The sequence below is a fragment of the Carcharodon carcharias genome, chromosome 18 (assembly GCF_017639515.1).
Source record: "Carcharodon carcharias isolate sCarCar2 chromosome 18, sCarCar2.pri, whole genome shotgun sequence".
NCBI lineage: Eukaryota > Metazoa > Chordata > Chondrichthyes > Lamniformes > Lamnidae > Carcharodon > Carcharodon carcharias.
The window spans coordinates 700,769-721,387 of NC_054484.1; the positions used below are offsets into that span (position 1 = coordinate 700,769).

Below are 20,619 nucleotides of genomic sequence, written 5' to 3' on the forward strand. Positions count from 1 at the left end.
AGCCCACCCTACCCCACCCCACCCCATCGCCCACCTTCCCTGAGGGCGTAACCCTAGTAATCATTCTTTACTGAATCTCCAAACTGGGTTTGGTTAGGGCTTGGGGTTCGGGATTCAGGGATTTGGGGCCGTGTTTGGGGTTTGGGGATTTGGGGCCAGATTTGGGGTTCAGGGATCGAGGCCATGTTTGAGATTCGGGGCCGTGTTTGGGGTTCGGGGATTTGGGGCCGGATTTGGGGTTCGGGGATCGAGGCCATGTTTGGGGTTCGGGGCCGTGTTTGAGAATCGGGCCTGGGTTTGGGGCTCGGGCTGTGTTTGGGGTTCGGGGCTGGGTTTGGGGTTCGGGGATTGAGGCCATGTTTGGGATTTGGGGATCGAGGCCATGTTTGGGGTTCGGGGATTTGGGGCTGGATTTGGGGTTCGGGGATCGAGGCCATGTTTGGGATTTGGGGCCGTGTTTGAGATTCGGGGCCAGGTTTGGGATTTGGGGCCAGGTTCAAGGATTTGGGGCCGTTTTTAGGGATTGGGGATCCCCCACTACATAGATCCTGGGGGTTACCATTGACCAGAATCTGAACTGGACCAGCCATATAAATACTGTGGCAACAAGAGCAGGTCAGAGGCTGGGAATCCTGCGGTGAGTAACTCACCTCCTGACTCCCCAAAGCCTGTCCACCATCTACAAGGCACAAGTCAGGAGTGTGATGGAATACTCTCCACTTGCCTGGATGAGTGCAGCTCCCACAACACTCAAGAAGCTTGACACCATCCAGGACAAAGCAGCCCACTTGATTGGCACCCCATCCACAAACATTCACTCCCTTTGCCACCGATGCACAGTAGTAGCAGTGTGTGTACCATCTACAAGATGCACTGCAGCAACTCACCAAGGCTCCTTCGACAGCACCTTCCAAACCCACGACCACTACCATCTTGAAGGACAAGGGCAGCAGATAGATGGGAACACCACCAAGTCATCAAGTTCTCCTCCAAGTCACTCACCATCCTGACTTGGAAATATACCAACGTTCCTTCAAAGTTGCTGGGTCAAAATCCTGGAACTCCCTCCCTAACAGCACTGTGGGTGTACCTACACCTCATGGACTGCAGCGGTTCAAGAAGGCAGCTCACCACCACCTTCTCAAGGGCAACTAGGGATGGGCAATAAATGCTGGCCCAGCCAGCGACACACATCCCATGAATGAATTTTTAAAAACTCTGAGACACCATTTTGAGACTGTCACCGGCACCGGGATTGTATCTGCCTTGGGCAGCTCCTCAAGTTTCTCGTCTTTCTGGTTGAGAATGTACTAGAAAAAGCTGCCGAGCAAATCTCCATTTTCCTGTTTCTCTTATTGTAACTCAAATGATCCAACGGGTTTGAACAGAGGCCTGCCCTCAAAATACCTTACTCTCAAAATAACTCAACCTCAGCCTAATTAGGCCTCTGTTACAATGTTTAGGCAAAGGCATGATGCATATCAACTATCACTAACCAAAATATTTTCATTTTAAATTCAACTTCCCTCTCCAATTTTATCTGTATGGTGCTCACCGCTGGGATGGGAAGAGTCTTACACAATGCAGGTAAATATAGCTTAACTGGATGTTTAATTTGATTGGTTGTTGGGGTGTGGGCCAATTGGGAAGGAGGGTGTCTCGAGACCGATAAATATGTGACATTGAGTCCTGTTTACATCGTTGGCAAAACTATCCAATCTGAAGACGGACTGACAGGGTGAGCCTTCCCCTCGAACTGTACCAGTCCATGTGGTGAAGGTGATTAGAGTTAGCATCGGGGAGGGTGTTTGAGGAGTCGGATTAAAAAAGTAAGAATTTGTATTTTCTACAGCACATTACACAACCTCGAGATGTCCCAGAATGTCGTAAATCAGCCAAGATATTTTAAGGGTTAAGTGTTTTAAGGGTGTAGTACTTTGAGGGCAGGTCTAACTGCTCGGTTGATGTAATCTTGATGTGTATTTGCTGTTATCATGTTGGAAGTTTGGCAGCCAATTTGTACACAGCAAGACCCACAAAGATCAATGTTTTACTGGCCAAATAATCTATTTTTAGTGATGGGGGTTAAGGGATAAATTTTGGTCAGGACACAACTCTGCTGCTCTTCTGAAAGTGCCATGGGATCTTTCATAACCACCTGAGTAGATGCTCTGAGGATCATTTTTCAATCCTCACCAGATACAGGTGAGGTACCAAAGAATTTGAAGTCTGCGAACGTGCAGGTACCATTATTTAAAAAGAGAATAGACCAAATGATTATAGACTGGTCCAACTGACTTCACAGAATCGCACAGTGCAGAAGAGGCCCTTCGGCCCATCGAGTCTGCACCGACACATGAGAAACACCTGACCTACCTACCTAATCCCATTTACCAGCACTTGGCCCATGGCCTTGAATGTTATGATGTGCCAAGTGCTCATCAAAGGTACTTTTTAAAGGATGTGAGGCAACCCGCCTCCACCACCCTCCCAGGCAGTGCATTCCAGACCGTCACCATCCTCTGGGTAAAAAAGTTTTTCCTCACATCCCCCCTAAACCTCCTGCCCCTCACCTTGAACTTATGTCCCCTTGGGACTGACCCTTCAACTAAGGGGAACAGCTGCTCCTTATCCACCCTGTCCATGCCCCTCATAATCTTGTACACCTCGATCAGGTCGCCCCTCAGTCTTCTCTGCTCCAACAAAAACAACCCAAGTCTATCCAACCTCTCTTCGTAACTTAAATGTTTCATCCCAGGCAACATCCTGGTGAATCTCCTCTGCACCCGCTCCAGTGCAATCACATCCTTCCTATAATGTGGCGACCAGAACTGCACACAGTACTCCAGCTGTGGCCTCACCAAGGTTCTATACAACTCCAACATGACCTCTCTACTTTTGTAATCTATGCCTCGATTGATAAAGGCAAGTGTCCCATATCCCTTTTTCACCACCCCACTCACATGCCCCTCCGCCTTCAGAGATCTATGGACACACATGCCAAGGTCCCTTTGTTCCTCAGAACTTCTTAGTGCCATGCTGTTCATTGAATACTTCCTTTTCAAATTACTCCTACCAAAGTGTATCACCTCACACTTTTCAGGGTTAAATTCCATCTGCTACTTATCTGCCCATTTGACCATCCCGTCTATATCTTCCTGTACCCAAGACATTCAACCTGACTGTTAACCACCCGGCCAATCTTTGTGTCATCCGCAAACTTACTAATCCTATCCCCCACATAGTCATCTATGTTGTTTATATAAATGACAAATAATAGGGGACCCAGCACAGATCCCTGTGGTACGCCACTGGACACTGGCTTCCAGTCACTAAAGCATCCTTCTGTCATCACCCTCCATCTCCTACAACTAAGCCAATTTTGAATCCACCTTATCAAATTACCCTGTATTCCATGTGCATTTGCCTTCTTTATAAGTCTCCCATGTAGGACCTTGTCAAAGGCTTTGCTGAAATCCATATAAACTACATCAACTGCACTCCCCTCATCTACACACCTGGTCACCTCCTCAAAACATTCAATCACATTTGTTAGGCACGACCTCCCTCTGACAAAGCCATGCTGACTATCCCTGATCAAACCTTGCCTCTCCAAGTGGAGATAGATTCTCTCCTTCAGAATTTTCTCCAATAGTTTCCCTACCACTGACGTGAGACTCACTGGCCTGTAGTTCCCTGGCTTATCTCTACAACCCCTCTTGCCCAACTTCAGTGGGCAAATTATTGGAAATAATTCTGAGACAGGATAAACTGTCACTTAGAAAGTCATGGGTTGATCAGGGATAGTCAGCGTGGTTTTGTCAGGGGAAGATCGTGTCTTACTAACTTAATAGAATTTTTTGAGGATGTAACAAGGAGGATGATGAGGGTAGTGTAGTGGATGTGGGCTACATGGATTTCAGTAAGGCATTTGATAAGTTCCCATATGGCAGACTGGTCAGGAAAGTGAGATCTTATGGGAAGGGAAGGTGGCAGGTTGGATCCAAAATTGGCTCAGTGACAGGAAACAAAGGATAATGGTAATGGATGTTTTCGCAAATGGAGAACAGTTTCCAGTGGTGTTCCACAAGACTCAGCTAGCCCTTGCTATTTGTTGTATATATTAATAATTTAGACTTAAATGTGGGAGGCATGATTGGGAAATTTGCAGATGACACAAAAATTGGCCGGTGAGTTGATAGTGAAGAGGATAGTTGTTGACTCCAGAATGATATCAATGGTTTGGTTGAGTGGGCGGAGAAGTGTCAAATGGAATTCAATCCAGAAAAGTGTGAGGTAAAGCATTTGAGGAGGGCAAACAAAGCAAGGGAATACTTATTAAAAGGGAAGTTATTGAGTTATTGAAGTGAGAGACCTTGGAGTGCATGTCCACAGGTCCCTGAAGGTGGCAGGATAACTGGGTAAGTGATACAGTATTCTAGGTTTCATTAATAGGGGCATAAGTACAAGAGCAGGGAGGTTATGATGAACTTATAAAAGACACTGGTTAGACCTCAGCTGGAATATTGTGTACAGTTCTGGGCACCACCTTAAAGGAAGGATGTGAACAGATTGGAGAGAGTGCTGAAGAGGTTTACAAGAATACTTCCAGGAGTGAGACACTTCAGTTATGAGGAAAGATTGGAGAAGTTGGGACTGTTCTCCTTGGAGAGGAGAAGGCTGAGAAGAGACTTGATAGTAGTTTTCAAAATCATGATGGGTCTGGACAGAGTAGATAGGGAGAAGCTGTTCCCACTCGTAAACAGATTGAGAACCAGACGGCACAGTTTTAAAGTGTTTTTCAAAAGAAGCAAATGTGAGGTGAGAAAGTATTTTTTCATACAGCGAGTGGTTCGGGTCTGGACTGCACTGCCTGGAAATGTGGTGGAGGCAGGTTTAATCAAGGCATTCAAGAGGGCATTAGGTGATTATTTAAATAGAAACAATGTGCAGGGTTACGGGGAAAAGGCAGGAGATTGGCATGAAGTTAAAATGCTCAGAGCCAGTGCAGACATGATGGGCCAAATGGCCTCCTTCTACACTGTAACAATTCTGTGATTCTGTGAAGAAAGCATATGGAATGCTTTCCTTTATTGGACAAAGTATAGGATAAATACGAACATACGAATTAGGAAGCAGGAGGAGGCCTCTCGGTCCCTCGAGTCTGCTCCACCATTCAATAAGATCACGGCTAATCTGAATGTAACATCAACCTCACATTCCTGTCTACTCCCGATAACCTTTCATCCCTTGTTACTCAAGAATCTATCTGGCTCTGCCTTAAAAATATTCAAAGTCCCTGCTTCCACCACCTTTTGAGGAAGAGAGTTCCAAAGATACTCAACCTTCAGAAAAGATTTCACCTCACCTCTGTCTTAAATGGGCAACTCCTTATTTTTAAACAGTGACCCCTAGTTCTAGATTCTCCCACAAGAGGAAACATCCTCGCCACATCCCCCCTGTCAATACCCCTCAGGATTTTATATGTTTCAATCAAGTCTCCTCTTACTCTTCTAAACTCCATTGGGTACAAGCCTAACCTGTCCAACCTTTCCTCATAAGACAATTTGCCCATTCCAGGTATTAATCTAATAAACCCTCTCTGCACTGCTAACGTAATTACATCTTTCTTTAAATAAGGAGACCTGTACAGTGCACAGTATTCCAGATGTTGTCTCACCAATGACCTGGACAACTGAAGCATAACCTCCCTACTTTTGTAATCAATTCCCCTCACAATAAATGATAACATTCTATTAGCTTTCCTAATTACCTGCTGTACCTGCATTTTATGATTCATGCACTGGGACACCCGGATCCCTCTGAATCTCAGAGCTCTGAAATCTCTCACCATTTTCATAATAAGCTTATCTTTTATTTTTCCTGCCAAAATGAATGGTTTCACATTTGCCCACATTATACTCCATTTGCCAGATATTTTTCCACTCATTTAACCTGTCTATGTCACTTTGTAGCTTCCTTATGTCCTCTTCACAATTTACTTCCCTACCTATCTTTGTGTCATCAGCAAATTTAGCCACCATTCCTTCAGTCCCTTCATCTAAGTCGTTTATATAAATTGTAAAAAGTTGACGCCCGGCACTGATCCCTGTGGTACACCACTCGTCACATCCTGCCAACCAGAAAAAAACCCATTTATGCCTACTCTCTGCTTCCTGTTAGCCAGCCAATCTTCTATCCATGTCAATATGTTACCCCCTACACCATGAGCTTTTATTTTCTGCAATAACCTTTGATGTGGCACTTTATCAGATGCCTTCTAGAAATCTAAGTGCAGCACATCCACCGGTTCCCCTTTATCCACAGTGCATGTGACTCCTTCAAAGAACTCCAATAAATTGGTTAAACATGATTTCCCTTTTACAAAACCATGTTGACTCTGCCTGATTGCCTTGAATTTTTCTAAGTGCCCTGCTATAACATTTTAAATAATAGCTTCTAACATTTTCCCTACGACAGATGTTAGGCTAACTGGCCTGTAATTTCCTGCTTTCTGTCTCCCTCCCTTTTTGAATAAAGGGCTTATATTTGCTATTTTCCAATCCAATGTAACCTTCCCCAAATCTAGGGAATTTTGGAAAATTAAAACCAGTGCATCAACTATCTCACTAGCCACTTCTTTCAAGACTTTAGGATGAAGTCCATCCAGACCTGGGGATTTGTCAGCCCGCAGCCCCAACAATTTGCTTAATACCACTTCCCTGGTGACTGTAATTTTCCCGAGTTCCTCCCTCCCTCCCATTTCCTGATTTACAGCTATTTTCGGGATGTTACTGCTGTCCTCTATAGTGCAGATCAAAGCAAAATACCTGTTTAATTCATCCACCATCTCTCTACCTTCCATTAACAATTCCCCAGATGCACTTTCTATAGGACCAGCGCTCACTTTGTTAACTTTTTTCTTATTTAAATATCTATAGAAACTTTTACTATCCATCTTTATATTTCTAGCTCATACTCTAATTTTCCCCTCCTTATTAATCTTTTTGTCATTCTTTGCTATTCTTTATATTCTTTACAATCTTCTGACCTGCCACTTGTCTTTACATAATTATATGCTTTTTCTTTAAGTTTGATACTGTCTTTAACTTTTTAGTTTACCATGGATGGTGGGCCCTTCACCTTGGAATTCCTCTTTCTCATTGGAATATATATATTGTGTGTGTTCTGAAATATCCCTTTCAATGTCTCCCACTGAACTTTTATTATATATCCCTTAACCTAGTTTGCCAGTTCACTTTAGCTAGCTCTGCTTTCGTGCCCTCATAATTCCCCTTATTTAAGTTTAAAATATTAGGCTTGGTTTCTTTCGTTTCTCCCTCAAAATGAATATAAAATTCAAACATATGATCGCTGCTACCTGGGGGGCCTTCATTAGGAGTTATCAATTAATCCCATCTTGTTGCACAACACCAGGTCTAGTCTAACCTGCTCTCTGGTTGGCTTCAGAGCGTGCTGTTCTAAGAAACTATCCCGGAAACATTCTATGAACTCCCCATCTACGCTACCTTTGCCCATCTGATTTTTCCAGTATATATGTAGATTAAAATTCCCCATGATTATTGCTGTTAACTTTCTGACAACCCCCATAGATCTCTTCTTTCATACTCTGTCCTACTGTTACAATTACACCACTCCCACAAGTGACTTCTTGCCTTTATCGTTCCTCATCTCAACACAAACCACTTCTACATCCTGGTTTCCTGAACTTAGGACATCCCTCTCTAATACGCCAATCCCATCATTAATTATCAGAGCCAGCCCTCCATCTTTTCTAACTTCCCGTCCTTCCTAAATATTACGTATTCTTCAATATTTGGTCCCAATCTATGTCATCCTGTAACCATGTCTCTGTAATGGCTATCAGATCGTACTTATTTAGTTCTATTTGCGTTCATCTGTTTTGCTTTGAATGCTACATGTGTTTAGATACAGAGCCTTTAGTTTTGTCCTTTTATAATTTTTGTAGTGGCTAGCCTTATCTTCTGATTTCTCAGATTTGTACTCTCTATTCGTTCCTGTCACAGTCTATTTATCATTTCCCACATTAATACTTTTCTCTCTTGCCTTGTCTCTACTCTTTGGTTTACCACATCTTCCCAAATTTGATTCCTTGCCCCCGCTATTTAGTTTAAAGCCCTCTCTACTTCCCCAGTTTGGTGGCTCGCGAGGGCACCAGTCCCAGCACGGTTCAGGTATGGACCATCCCAACTGTACAGATCCCATTTTCCCCAATACTGGTGCCAATGCCCCACAAACCAGAACCTTCTCCCACACCCAGTCTTTGAGCCACACATTCATCTCTCTGATCTTATTTGTCCTATCCCAATGTACATGTGGCTCAGGTAATAACCCAGAAATTCTTACCTTTGAGGCTCTGCTTCTTAAACTGGTGCCTAGCTCATCATACTGACAGCCTCCTTCCTCATCCTGCCTATGTCATTGGTACCTACATGGACCATGACCACTAGATCTTCCCCCTCCCACTGCAAGTTCCTCTCCAGCCCCGAGCAGATGCCCCAAACCCTGGCACCGGGCAGACAGCCTTCTGGACTCTCGCTCTTTGATCCAGAGAAGTGTCAATCCCCCTTACAATGCTGTCCCATAATACCACTACATTCCTTTTTGCTCCCCCGCACCCCCACTTGGATGGCTTCCTGTCCCACAGTGCCATGGTCAGTTTGCCCATCCACCCTGCAGCCCCAACTCTCATCCAAACAAACTGAGACACCCTCAAACCTGTTGGACAATTGCAGCGGTTCACACTCCTGTCCTCTGAGTCCCCTTACCTGCCTCACTCACAGTCACACACTCATGTCCCTGGCCACTGAACAAATCAGAAGACCCTATCCTAATGGTGTGACTGCCTCCTGGTACAGAGCATCCAGGTAACTTTCTCCCTCCCTCATGTGTTAGTGTCTGCAGCTCAGCCTCCAGCTCAATGACTCTGAGCTGAAGTTCCTCAAGCCACAAACACTTACTGCAGATGTGTTTGACCTGGATCACAATGTTACCCAGCAGCTCCCACATGCTGCAGCCTTGACACATCACCTGACCTGCCATCCCTAATGTGTTTTAAATAATTACTTAATTATATTAATCACTTATTTATGTTGCACTTTTATATATTTTATTAGCTTTACCAAATTGTGCACTATTTTAAACCTTAGGGATAGAATGGAACTTACTAGATACTCACCACAGCTAGCTCCTTTCCCTGTCGTAGAGCAAGAACCAATTTCTATGGGATGAGAAAGATAGAAATGTAATGATGGAACTGTATAAAATGCTGGTTAGGCTAGAGCTGGAATGTTGTGTACAGTTCTGGTCAGCACCTTACAGGAAGGACATAATTACTCTGGTGGGAGTACAGAGGAGATTTAGAAACATGTTGCCAGGGCTTGAAAATTGCCACTATGAGGAGAGATTGGATAGGCTGGGGTTGTTTTGCTGAGAACAGAGGAGGCTGAGGTGGGACCTGATTGAGTGGACAAAATTTGAGGGGCTTGGATAGGGTAGATAGGAAAATCCTGTTTCCCCTAGCGGAGAGGTCAATTATCAGGGGCACAGATTTAAGGTGATTGGTAAAAGGATTGCAGGGGACATGAGGATAAACTTACAAACATACGAAATAGGAGCAGACGTAGACCATTCGGCCCCTCAAGCCTGCTGTGCCATTCAATAAGATCATGGCTGACCTATTTGTGTTTCGAGTTCCACATTCCCAACTGCTCCCGATAACCTTTGATTCACTTGCCTACCAAGGATTTATCTACCTCTGACTTAAAATTATTCAATGACCCCGCCTCCACCAAAATTAGAAGAGAGAGCAAGTGAGTCTGGAAGGCATAGAACTTATAGGCCAGTTAAAGCACAAGGGAGTTCGACAAGGTTGGATGGTATTTATTTTAATGCAAGGAGTCTGACAAATAAGGCAGATGAATTGAGGGCACAAATTAACACATGGAAGTATGATGCCATTGCTGTCACAGAGACATGGTTGAGAAAGGGGCAGGATTGGCAGCTCAATATTCCAGGATATAGGGTCTTCAGGCGAGACAGAGAAGGGGGTAAAAGAGAAGGGGTTATTGGAATATTGATCAAGGAATCAATTACAGCAGTAAGGAGGAATGACATCTTAGAAGGCTCCTTAAATGAAGCCATATAGATAGACCTTAAAAACTAAAAAGGAGCAATCACATTGCTGGGAGTGTGCTCTTGGCCCCCAACCAGTCAGAGAGAAATAGAAGAGCAGATATGTAGGCAAATTTCAGAGAAGTGTAAAAATAATACGGTAGTAATAGTGGGGGATTTCACCTTCCCCAACATTAACTGGGTTAGTCATAGTGTGATAACTTTAGAGGGAGAAGAATTCTTAAAATGCATTCAGGAGAGCTTTTTAAGCCAGTACGTAGAAGACAGGGGACGGGCCTGGACTTAATTTTAGGGAATGAAGCTGGGCAGGTGGTAGAGGTGTCAGTGGGGGAGCATTTTGCAGATAGTGATCATAACTCTGTTAGATTCAAAGTTGTTATGGAAAAGGACAAGGATGGGCCAGAAATCAGAGTTCTAAATTGGGGGAAGGCCGATCTTAATAAGATCAGATATGATTTGGCCAGAGTGGACTCGGAGCAGCTACTTTTAAGTAGATCTGCGTCAGAGCAATAGGACTCATTCAAGGAGGAAATAGGGAGAGTACAGGGCCAACATATTCCAGTAAAGAGAAAGGGTGGGACCAGCAAATCCAGGGAACCCAGGATGTCAAGGGATATACAGGATTGGATAAAGAAAAAAAGGGAGGCTTATGGCAGACACCGAGGGCTCAAAACAGCGGAAGCCCGAGAGGAGTATAGAATGTGTAGGGGGGAACTTAAAAAGGAAATTAGGAGAGCAAAAAGGGGACATGTAAAAACATTGGCAGGTAAAATAAAGGAAAATCCAGTTATTTTACAAGTACATTAAGAGTAAGAGGATAACTAGGGAAAGAGTAGGGCCCATTAAGGACCATAGTGGTAATTTGAGTGTGGAGCTGGAAGACGTAGGTAGGGTTCTCAATGAACACTTCAAACACTTCACATTTTCCCACATTATACTGCATCTGCCAGATTTTTGCCCCCTCACTAACTTATCTATATCCGTCTGTAAACTCCTCATGTCCTCTTCACAACACTTTCCTACCTATAATAATAAAAACAAAAAAACTGCGGATGCTGGAAATCCAAAACAAAAACAGAATTACCTGGAAAAACTCAGCAGGTCTGGCAGCATCGGCGGAGAAGAAAAGAGTCAACTCTTTTCTTCTCCGCCGGACTTTCCTACCTATCTTTGTGTCATCTGCAAATTTAGCTACCACGCCTTCACTCCCCTCATTTAATTCATTGATGTAAATTGTAGAAAGTTGAGGCCCCAGCACAGACCCCTGCAGGACTCCACTAGTCAAATCCTGCCAATCAGAAAAAGACCCATTTATGCATACTCTCTGTTTTCTGCCAGCCAGCCAATCTTCTATCCATGCTAATAAGTTACCCCCTACACCATGAACTTTTATTTTCTGCAATAACCTTTGATGTGGCATTTTATCAAATGCCTTCTGGAAATCTAAGTACAGTACATCTACAGGCTCCCCTTTATCCATAGTGCATGTTACTCCTTCAAAAAAACTCCAATAAATTGGTTAAACATGATCTCCCTTTCACAAAACCATGCTGACTCTTCCCTATTACTTTCTAAGTGCCCAGCTATAACTTCCTTAATGATCAATTCTAACACCTTCCCCATGGCAGATGTCAAGCTAACTGGCCTACAGTTTCCTCTTTTCTGTCTCCCTCCCTTCTTGAATAGAGGAGTTATATTTGCTACTTTCCAGTCTGCTGGAACCTTTCCAGAATCTAGCGAGTTTTGCAAAATTAACACCGACACATTTACTACCTCATTAGCCACCTTGTTTAAGGCCCTAGGATGAAGTCCACCAGGACCATGAGACTTGTCAGCCCGCAGCTCCATCAGTTTTCTCAGTACCCCTTCCCTAGTGATTGTAATTTCACCAAGTTCCTCTCTCCCCTCCACCTCTGGATTTACAGCTATTTCTGGAATGTTTTTTGTATTCTCTATAGTGAAGACGGAAGCAAAATATTTGTTCATTTCATCTGTCATTTCCTTATAATCTACTATTAACTCCCCATTGTCATAACTGCCACTCCATCTTTCCACAGTTGTATGCTTTTTCCTTAAGTTTGATGCTTTCCTTAACATGGATGGTGGGTCCTCCCCTTAGAATAAGTATATTCTGACTACAAAGAAAAATTCTGAGTATTCTGAAATATCCCCTAGCTCAGCTTTCACGCCCACCTAGTTGCCCTTATTTAAGTTTAAAATACTAGTTTTCGACCCACTCTTCTCCCTTTCAAACTGGATGTAAAATTCAATCATATTGTGGTCACTGCTACCTAGGGCTGCCTTCACTCTGAGGTCATTAATTAATCCTGTCACATTACACAATACCAAGTCTAATATAACCTGCCCTCTGGTTGGTTCCAGAACATGCTGCTCTAAGAAACTAACTTGAAAACATTCTATGAACTCCTCATCCAGGCTACTGCTGCCAATCTGATTTTTCCAGAGGTTGGTTGGTGGGTATCTGGAATTCGTTGCTTGGGTTTGGTGGTGGAGGCAGTAAACCTCATCTCCTTTAAAAGGCACCTGGAACAGTATCTGAGGTGCTGTAAGCTGCGAGGCTGCGGACTGGGTGCTGGAAGGTGGGATGGGGAGCTAGTATTTTCAGCCGGTGCAGGCATATGGGCCGTAACTTTCCTATGGTTCTGAGAGGGTGACAAGCCTTCAGTTTAACGTCTCTTCCTAAAGACAGTGGCCCTGACAATGCAGCACTCTGTTACATAGCCTCCGGGACCACACATTGTTCTCATAAAATGTCTTTAAAATAATAAAACATCCCAAGGTGCTTCACAGGGAACATGGTGAAACAAATTAGGGACAGACTGGGGCTGGTTCAGGGAGAGTGTTGGGGCAGTGGGAGTCTGACAGGCTGAGCTGACTCAGTCCCGGTTTCACCATCACTCCGGAGGCCGGACTCGAACCGACAAACTTCAGACAGAGAGGCCCGGCTGGCCGAGGGGGGGTGGGGGGGGGTGGGAGGAGAGGGGCGGATGTGCATGTAACAGACCGGATGTTGCCTGCTGGAGGGGCGGAAGTGCCTGTAACAGACCGGATGTTGCCTGCTGGAGGGGCGGAAGTGCCTGTAACAGACCGGATGTTGCCTGCTGGAGGGGCGGAAGTGCCTGTAACAGACTGGACGTGATCGTGGGGGAGGCCACGCGGGTTACGGATCCGCGATGAAATTCGGTTACCGGGTAAGGTGGGGGGGAATGGGGATGAGTGAGGGAAGGTTGTGGGGGGTTGGGGTGAGGGTTGTGGGGGGTGAGGGGGGTTGAGGTGTGGGGGGTGAGGGTTGGGCGTGAGGGGGGTTGGGTTGAGGGGTTTGAGGTGTGGGGGGTTGGGTTAAGGGGTTTGAGGTGTGGGGGGTGAGGGGAGTTGGGGTGAGGGGTTTGAGGTGAGGGGGGTTGGGTTGAGGGGTTTGAGGTGTGGGGGGTTGGGTTGAGGGGTTTGAGGTGTGGGGGGTGAGGGGAGTTGGGGTGAGGGGTTTGAGGTGTGGGGGGTTGGGTTAAGGGGTTTGAGGTGTGGGGGGTTGGGTTGAGGGGTTTGAGGTGTGGGGGGTTGGGTTAAGGGGTTTGAGGTGTGGGTGTTTGGGTTGAGGGGTTTGAGGTGTGGGGGGTGAGGGGAGTTGGGGTGAGGGGTTTGAGGTGAGGGGGGTTGGGTTGAGGGGTTTGAGGTGTGGGGGGTGAGGGGAGTTGGGGTGAGGGGTTTGAGGTGTGGGGGGTTGGGTTGAGGGGTTTGAGGTGTGGGGGGTGAGGGGAGTTGGGGTGAGGGGTTTGAGGTGAGGGGGGTTGGGTTGAGGGGTTTGAGGTGTGGGGGTTGGGTTGAGGGGTTTGAGGTGTGGGGGGTGAGGGGAGTTGGGGTGAGGGTTTTGAGGTGAGGGGGGGGTGAGGGGTTGGGTGGGGGGGTTGGGTTGAGGTGAGGGGGTGAGGGGTTGGGGGGGGTGAGGGGGGGGGGGGTTGGGGGTTTGGGGGGGGGGTGGGGTGAGGGGGGGTGGGGGGGTTGGGTGAGGGGTGAGGGTGGGGGGTGGGTGGGGGGGGGGGGTTTGGGGGGTGGGGGGGGGGGAGGGTGAGGGGGGGTGGGGGGGGGGGTTGGTGGGGGGTGTGGGGGGGGGTGGGTGGGGGGGGGGGGGGTTGAGGGTGGGGGGTGAGGGGTTTGGGGGGTGAGGGGGGGGGGGTGGGGGGGGGGGGGGGGGGGGTTGGGGGAGGGGTTTGAGGTGAGGGGGGTGGGTTGAGGGTGGGGTTGGGGTGGGGTGGGGTGGGGTGAGGGGGTTGGGTTGAGGGGTGGGGGGGGGGTTGGGGGTTGGGTGTGGGGTGGGGTGGGGGGGGGTGGGTGGGGGTGGGGGTGTGGGTGGGTTGGGGTGTGGGGGGTGGGGTGGGGGTGTGAGGGGTGTGGGGGGTGGGGGTGAGGGGGTGGTGGGGGAGGGTGTGGGGGTGGGGGGATGAGGGTTGTGGGGGGTGAGGGAGGTTGGGGTGAGGGGGGTTGAGGTGTGGGTGAGGGGGTTGAGGTGTGGGGGGTGGGGGGATGAGGGTTGTGGGGGGTGAGGGGGGTTGAGGTGTGGAGGGTGAGGGCTGTGGGGGGTGAGGGGGTGGGTGGGTGAGGGTTGGGCGTGAGGGGGGTTGGGCGTGAGGGGGGTTGGGGTGAGGGGGGTTGGGGTGAGGGGGTTTGAGGTGTGGGGGGTGAGGGGGGTTGGGGTGAGGGGGTTGTGGTGTGAGGGGAGTTGGGGTGAGGGGTTGTGGGGGGGCGCTGAACCCCGGGGCCCATCACACAATTGTTTTTAGCAGTGAAGAAGGCCATTCGGCCTGTTGTGCCTGTGCTGCTGTCTCTCTGACAGAGCGGCTCCCTCCCCACACATCTCCCCCCCACCCCCCACCCCAGCAGGTGGCAACTAAGATTCGTGCCAAACAAGTGCCAGGCAATGACCATCTCCAACAAGAGAGAATCTAACAATCACCCCTTTACGTTCAATGGCATTACCATCACCGAATCCCCCACTATCAACATCCTGGGGGTTACCATTGACCAGAAACTGAACTGGGACTAGCCATATAAATACTGTGGCTACAAGAGCAGGTCAGAGGCTGGGAAACCTGCGGCAAGTAACTCATCTCTTGATTCCCCAAAGCCTGTCCACCATCTACAAGGCACAAGTCAGGAGTGTGATGGAATAATCCCCACTTGCCTGGATGAGTGCAGCTCCCACAACACTCAAGAAGCTGGACACCGTCCAGGACAAAGCAGCCCACTTGATTGGCACCCTATCCACTACTTAAACATTCACTCCCTACACCACTGATGCACAGTAGCAGCAGTGTGTGTACCATCTACAAGATGCACTGCAGGAATTCACCAAGGCTCCTTCGACAGCACCTTCCAAACCCACAACCGCTACCATCTAGAAGGACAAGGGCAGCAGATAGATGGGAACACCACCAGGAAGTTCCCCTACAAGTCACTCACCATCCTGACTTGGAAATATATCGCCGTTCCTTCACTGTCGCTGGGTCAAAATCCTGGAACTCCCTTCCTAACAGCACTGTGGGTCTACCTACACCACATGGACTGCAGCGGCTCAAGAAGGCAGCTCACCACCACCTTCTCAAAGGCAACTAGGGATGGGCAAAAAATGCTGGCCCACCATGAATTTTTAAAAAAATGTGAAATTGTCCCCAGTACACCGAAGTTTAGTTCATTCATGTACATGAAGAAAAGCAGTGGGTCCCTGTCCTGAAGAGGAGACCCCCCTCTTATATTGTCCTCCAATCTGACCAGAACTGTTCACCCACTGTCGGTTTCTTGTCACTCTGCCAATCTCGTATCTGAGCTGCTACTGTCCCTTTTTATTCCATGGGCTTCACAAGCCTGTTGTATGGCTTTTTATCAATCTCCTTTTTGAAGTCCAGGTACACCACATGACAGCCTTCCCATCTATAGCTCTCTCTCTGTTATCACAACAAAGAACTCCGGCTGGTTAGTTACATACATACGAAATAGGAGTCGGCCACTCGGCCCTTCTAGCCTGGAACTTAAAGGTTTCAATCAAGTTGCCCCTCACTCTCCTAAACTCCAGCAGATACAAGCCTAACCTGTCCAACCTGTCCTCATAAGACAACCCACCCATTCCTGGTGTTAGCCTAGTAAACCTTCTCTGAACTGCTTCCAATGCATTTACATCTTTCCTTAAATAAGGAGACCAGTACTGTACGCAATACTCCAGATGTGGTCTCACCAATGTCCTGTATAACTGAAGCATAACCTCCCTACTTTTGTATTCAATCCGTTAACAAATCCATGCTGGCTTTTCCTGATTAACCTGCACTTGCCCAAGTGATTGTTAATTTTGTCCTGGATTATCATCTCAGAAGTATTTCCACCACTGAGGTAAAACTGACTGTCTGTAGTCGCTGGGTTTATCTTTACCTCCTTTTGTGAACAATGATGTAACATTTGCAATTCTTCAGTCCTTTCATCCCTGTATCTAAGGAGGATTGAAAGATTATGGTCAGTGCCTCCACAATCTCCACTCTCATTTCCCTCAGTATCGTCAGAAGCGTCTGATCCGGTCCTGGTGACCTATCACCTTTATGTAGTGACAGTCTGTCCAAATGACCCCTTTATCAATTTTTAGCCCATCCACTGTCTCAACCACCTCCTCTTTCACTATGACATTGGCAGCATCTTCTTCCTAAGGGTAAAGACAGATACAACATACTCATTTAGTATGAGATATGAGATATAATACTCAGTACTCAGCCATGCCCTCAGAGGGTGATATTTGCTTAGAGGCAGAGGGGACGGCAGGAATACTAATGAGTACTTTGTGTTGGTGTTTACTGGGGGAGAGGATGCTGACAAAATATCATTCGAAGCAGAGATGGTTGAGGTAATGGATTGGATAAAAACTGATGGGCCGGAGGGTCCTGGATGGCCGGAGGGACCGGGAAGGCTGGAGGGATCAGGAAGGCCGGAGGGATCGGGAAGGCCGGAGGGACCGGGAAGGCCGGAGGGACCGGGAAGGCCGGAGGGACCGGGAAGGCCGGAGGGGCCGTGAAGGCCGGAGGGGCCGGGAAGGCCGGAGGGGCCGGGAAGGCCGGAGGGGCCGGGAAGGCCGGAGGGGCCGGGAAGGCCGGAGGGGCCGGGAAGGCCGGAGGGGCCGGGAAGGCCGGAGGGGCCGGGAAGGCCGGCTATGCTAGAGTGACTAAGTCCACCTGCTGTGGATGGTGTCCAGCCCAGTTTGCTGAAAGAAGTGGGTGTGGAGAAAGCGGAGAAGCTTGTCATAAATTTCTAATCTTCCCCAGACATGGGGGAGGTGCCAGAGAATTGGAGGGTAGCAAATGTGAGCCCCTTATTCAAGAAACTACAGGCTGGTCAGTTTAACATCAGGTGATGGGTAAGGTGTTAGAAACAAATTCTCAGGGAAAAATCAACAGGCACTTGGAGAGGTTTGAGTTAATCAAGGAGAGCCGGTCCTGACTTGTAAAAGGCAGATCGTCTTTGATTAATCGAATTGCATTTTTTGATGAAGTAACAGCGAAGGTTGATGTAGGGAGTGCGGTGGATGTTGTCCATATGAATTTTAAGAAAGCGTTTGACAAAATACCACATAAAAGGCTGGTTAACAAAACTGAGGCTCATGGAATAGAAGGGTCAGTAACCAAATGGATAAAATATTGGTTTAAGAACAGAAAGCAGTGAATCGTAGATTTGTTAGAGTATAGAAGGCCATTTGGCCCATCATGTCAGTGCTGGTGCTTCTAAGGAGCAATTCACATACTGCCATTCCCTGAGCTGTGCTTTCCCCACCTTCCTGCATGTTCCTCCTTTCAGATATTTAGAAAATGTGGAAAAATTTACAGCACTGAAGGAGACCACTCTGCCCATCGTGTTTACACCGGCCGATAAACAATTTCCCCCAGCCTAATCCCATTTTCCAGCACTTGACCCATAGCTCTGCAGGTTCCAGCACTTGAGGTGCATATCCAGACACCTTTTCTGCCTCTACTCCCCTTTCAGGCAGTGAGTTCCAGACGCCTACCACACTGGGTGAATACATTTATCTTCATTTCCCTTCTAATCCTTACAGCAGTCACTTTAAATCTGTGCCCCCTAGTCACTGACCTCTCTGCTCATGGAAACAGTCTTTCCATCTACTCTATCCAGGCCCCTCACAATTTTGTGCATCTCAATTAAATCTCCTCTCAGCTTCCTCTGTTCCATGGAGAACAGCCCCAGCCGATCCAATCTTTCCTCGTAGCTGCAATTTTCCAATCCTATATCCCAATTTTGTTGATTTGGTTTTCATTTAAAAGATTATCCTCATAAATCTCCTCTGCACCTTCTCTAATGCAATTACATCCTTTCTGTAATGTGGTGACTGGAACTGCACTCAGTACTCAAGTTGTGGCCTAACTAATGTTTTATATAGTTCCAGCAAAGAGACTTAGGAGCAGGAGTGGGCCATTCAGCCCTTTGAGCCTGCCCTGCTGTTCAGTAAGATTATGGCTGATCTGGTTGTGGTCTCAACTCTGCTTTCCTGTCTGCACCCCCATAACCCTTGAACCCCTTGTCTATCAAAACTCTGTCTAACTCAGCCTTGAATAAATTCAGTGACCCAGCCTCCAATGCTCTCTGGGGAAGAGAATTCCACAGACTGACAGGCCTCTGAGAGAAAAAAAATTCTTCTCATCTTCGTCTTATACAGTTGATCTCTGATTCTTAAACTGTGTCCCCTGGTTTGAGTCTCTCCCATAAGTGGAAACATCCTCTGGGTATCTACTCTATCAAATCCCCTCAGGATCTTATATATTTCAATAAGATCATCTCCCATTCTTCTAAATCCCATTGGGTATAGACCCAGCCTTTCATCATAGGAAAGCCCCTCATCTCAGGGATCAGTCAAGTGAACCTTCTCTGAACTGTTTCAAATGCAAATATACCTTTTTTCAAATAAGGAGACCAAAACTGCACACAGACTCCAGATGTGGTCTCACCCAGGCCCTGTACAGCTGCAGTAAAACTTCCCTCCTTTTATATTCCATTCCTCTTGCAATAAACACCAACATTCCATTTCCCTTCCTAAGCACTTGCTGTACCGGCAAACAAACTTTTCCTGGTTCATTTACCAGGACACCCAGATCCCTCTGTACCTCCGAGTTCTGCAACTTCCCCCCATTTAAATAATAATCTGCTTTTCTATTCCTCCTGCCAAAGTGAACAATTTCACATTTTCCCACATTATTCTCCATCTGCCAAATTTTTGCCAACTCACTTAACCTGTCTTTATCCCTTTGCAGACTCTTTACCTCCTCTTGACAGCTTTCCTACCTATCTTGGTGTCATCAGCAAGTTCAGCTACTGTACATTAGGCCCCTTCATCCAAATGATTTAGATTGTAAATAGTTGAGGAGCCAGCACTGATTCCTGTGGCACGCCACTGGTTATAGCTTACCAACCCAAAAAAGTCCATTAATCCCTACTCTCTGCTTCCCCTTAACTAACCAATCCTTTATCCATCCTAATATGTTACCCCCTATACCATGTAATCTTATTTAGTGTAGTAACCTTTGATGTGGCACCTTATCAAGTGCCTTTTGGAAATCTAGCACGTCTACAGGTTCCCCTTTATCCACCTTGCTTGTTACTGCATCAAAAAAATTAATAAATTCGTTAAACATGATTTCCCTTTCACAAACCCATGTTGACACTGCTTGATCAAATTATGATTTTCTAAGTATCCTGCTATGACCTTAATAAAGGATTCTAGCAATTTCCTTATGACAGATGTTAGGCTACCTGACCTGTAGTTTCATGCCTTCTGCCTCCCTCTTTTCTTGAATAAAGGTTTTACATTAGCTAGTTTCCAATGCACTGGGACCCTTCCAGAATCTAAGGAATTTGGGAAGATTATAACCAATGCATCTACTATCTCTGCGGCCCCTTCTTTTAAGAGCCTAGGATGCAGGCCATCTGGTCCTGGGGACTTGTCAGCCTTTAGGTCTGATAGTTTTCTCATCTCCTTTTTCTTAGTGATGGTGATTGCTTTAAGTTTCCCCCCTCCCATTCACCTCTTGATTTTCAAGAATCTTTGGGAAGTGTACTAAGTCTTCTACAGTGAAGCAACACAAAATACCTGTTCAATGCGCCTGTCATTTCCTTAGAGTAGATAATGTGTGGCTGGAGAGATGGTGCAGGCAGGAAGGCTTCAGATTCCTGGGGCATTGGGACTGGATCTGGGGATCTGGGAGCTGTAGAAACTGGACGGTTTGCTGGACCAATATCCTTGCGGGGAGGTTTGCTGGTGCTGTTGGTCAGGGTTTAAGCTAGTTTGGCAGGGAGACAGGAACCTGAGGGTGAATTCAGATGGGACAAACTCAGAAATGGAAGGCAGAAAATCAGAATGAGTCTGGAAGGCAGAGGAAACAAAAGGTA

At 46.9% G+C, this 20,619-nt stretch overlaps 1 protein-coding gene across 2 annotated transcripts in view; it reads left to right on the plus strand.

Moving 5' to 3' along the window:
• The first annotated feature begins 1,704 nt into the window (after window positions 1-1,704).
• The window catches only part of pwp2h (PWP2 small subunit processome component), an 85,362-nt gene continuing 66,447 nt past the window's right edge, over window positions 1,705-20,619 (plus strand). The window contains exon 1 of one of the 2 annotated variants that reach the window (XM_041211357.1): window positions 1,705-1,829. Coding sequence is in view for 1 of the 2 variants with exons in the window: in XM_041211356.1 (XP_041067290.1) it covers window positions 13,371-13,388 (18 nt within the window). In the remaining variant the exon portion in view is untranslated. Of the gene's footprint in view, window positions 1,830-13,279; window positions 13,389-20,619 lie in introns of those variants that run through there. The other variant, XM_041211356.1, reaches the window with a different exon arrangement.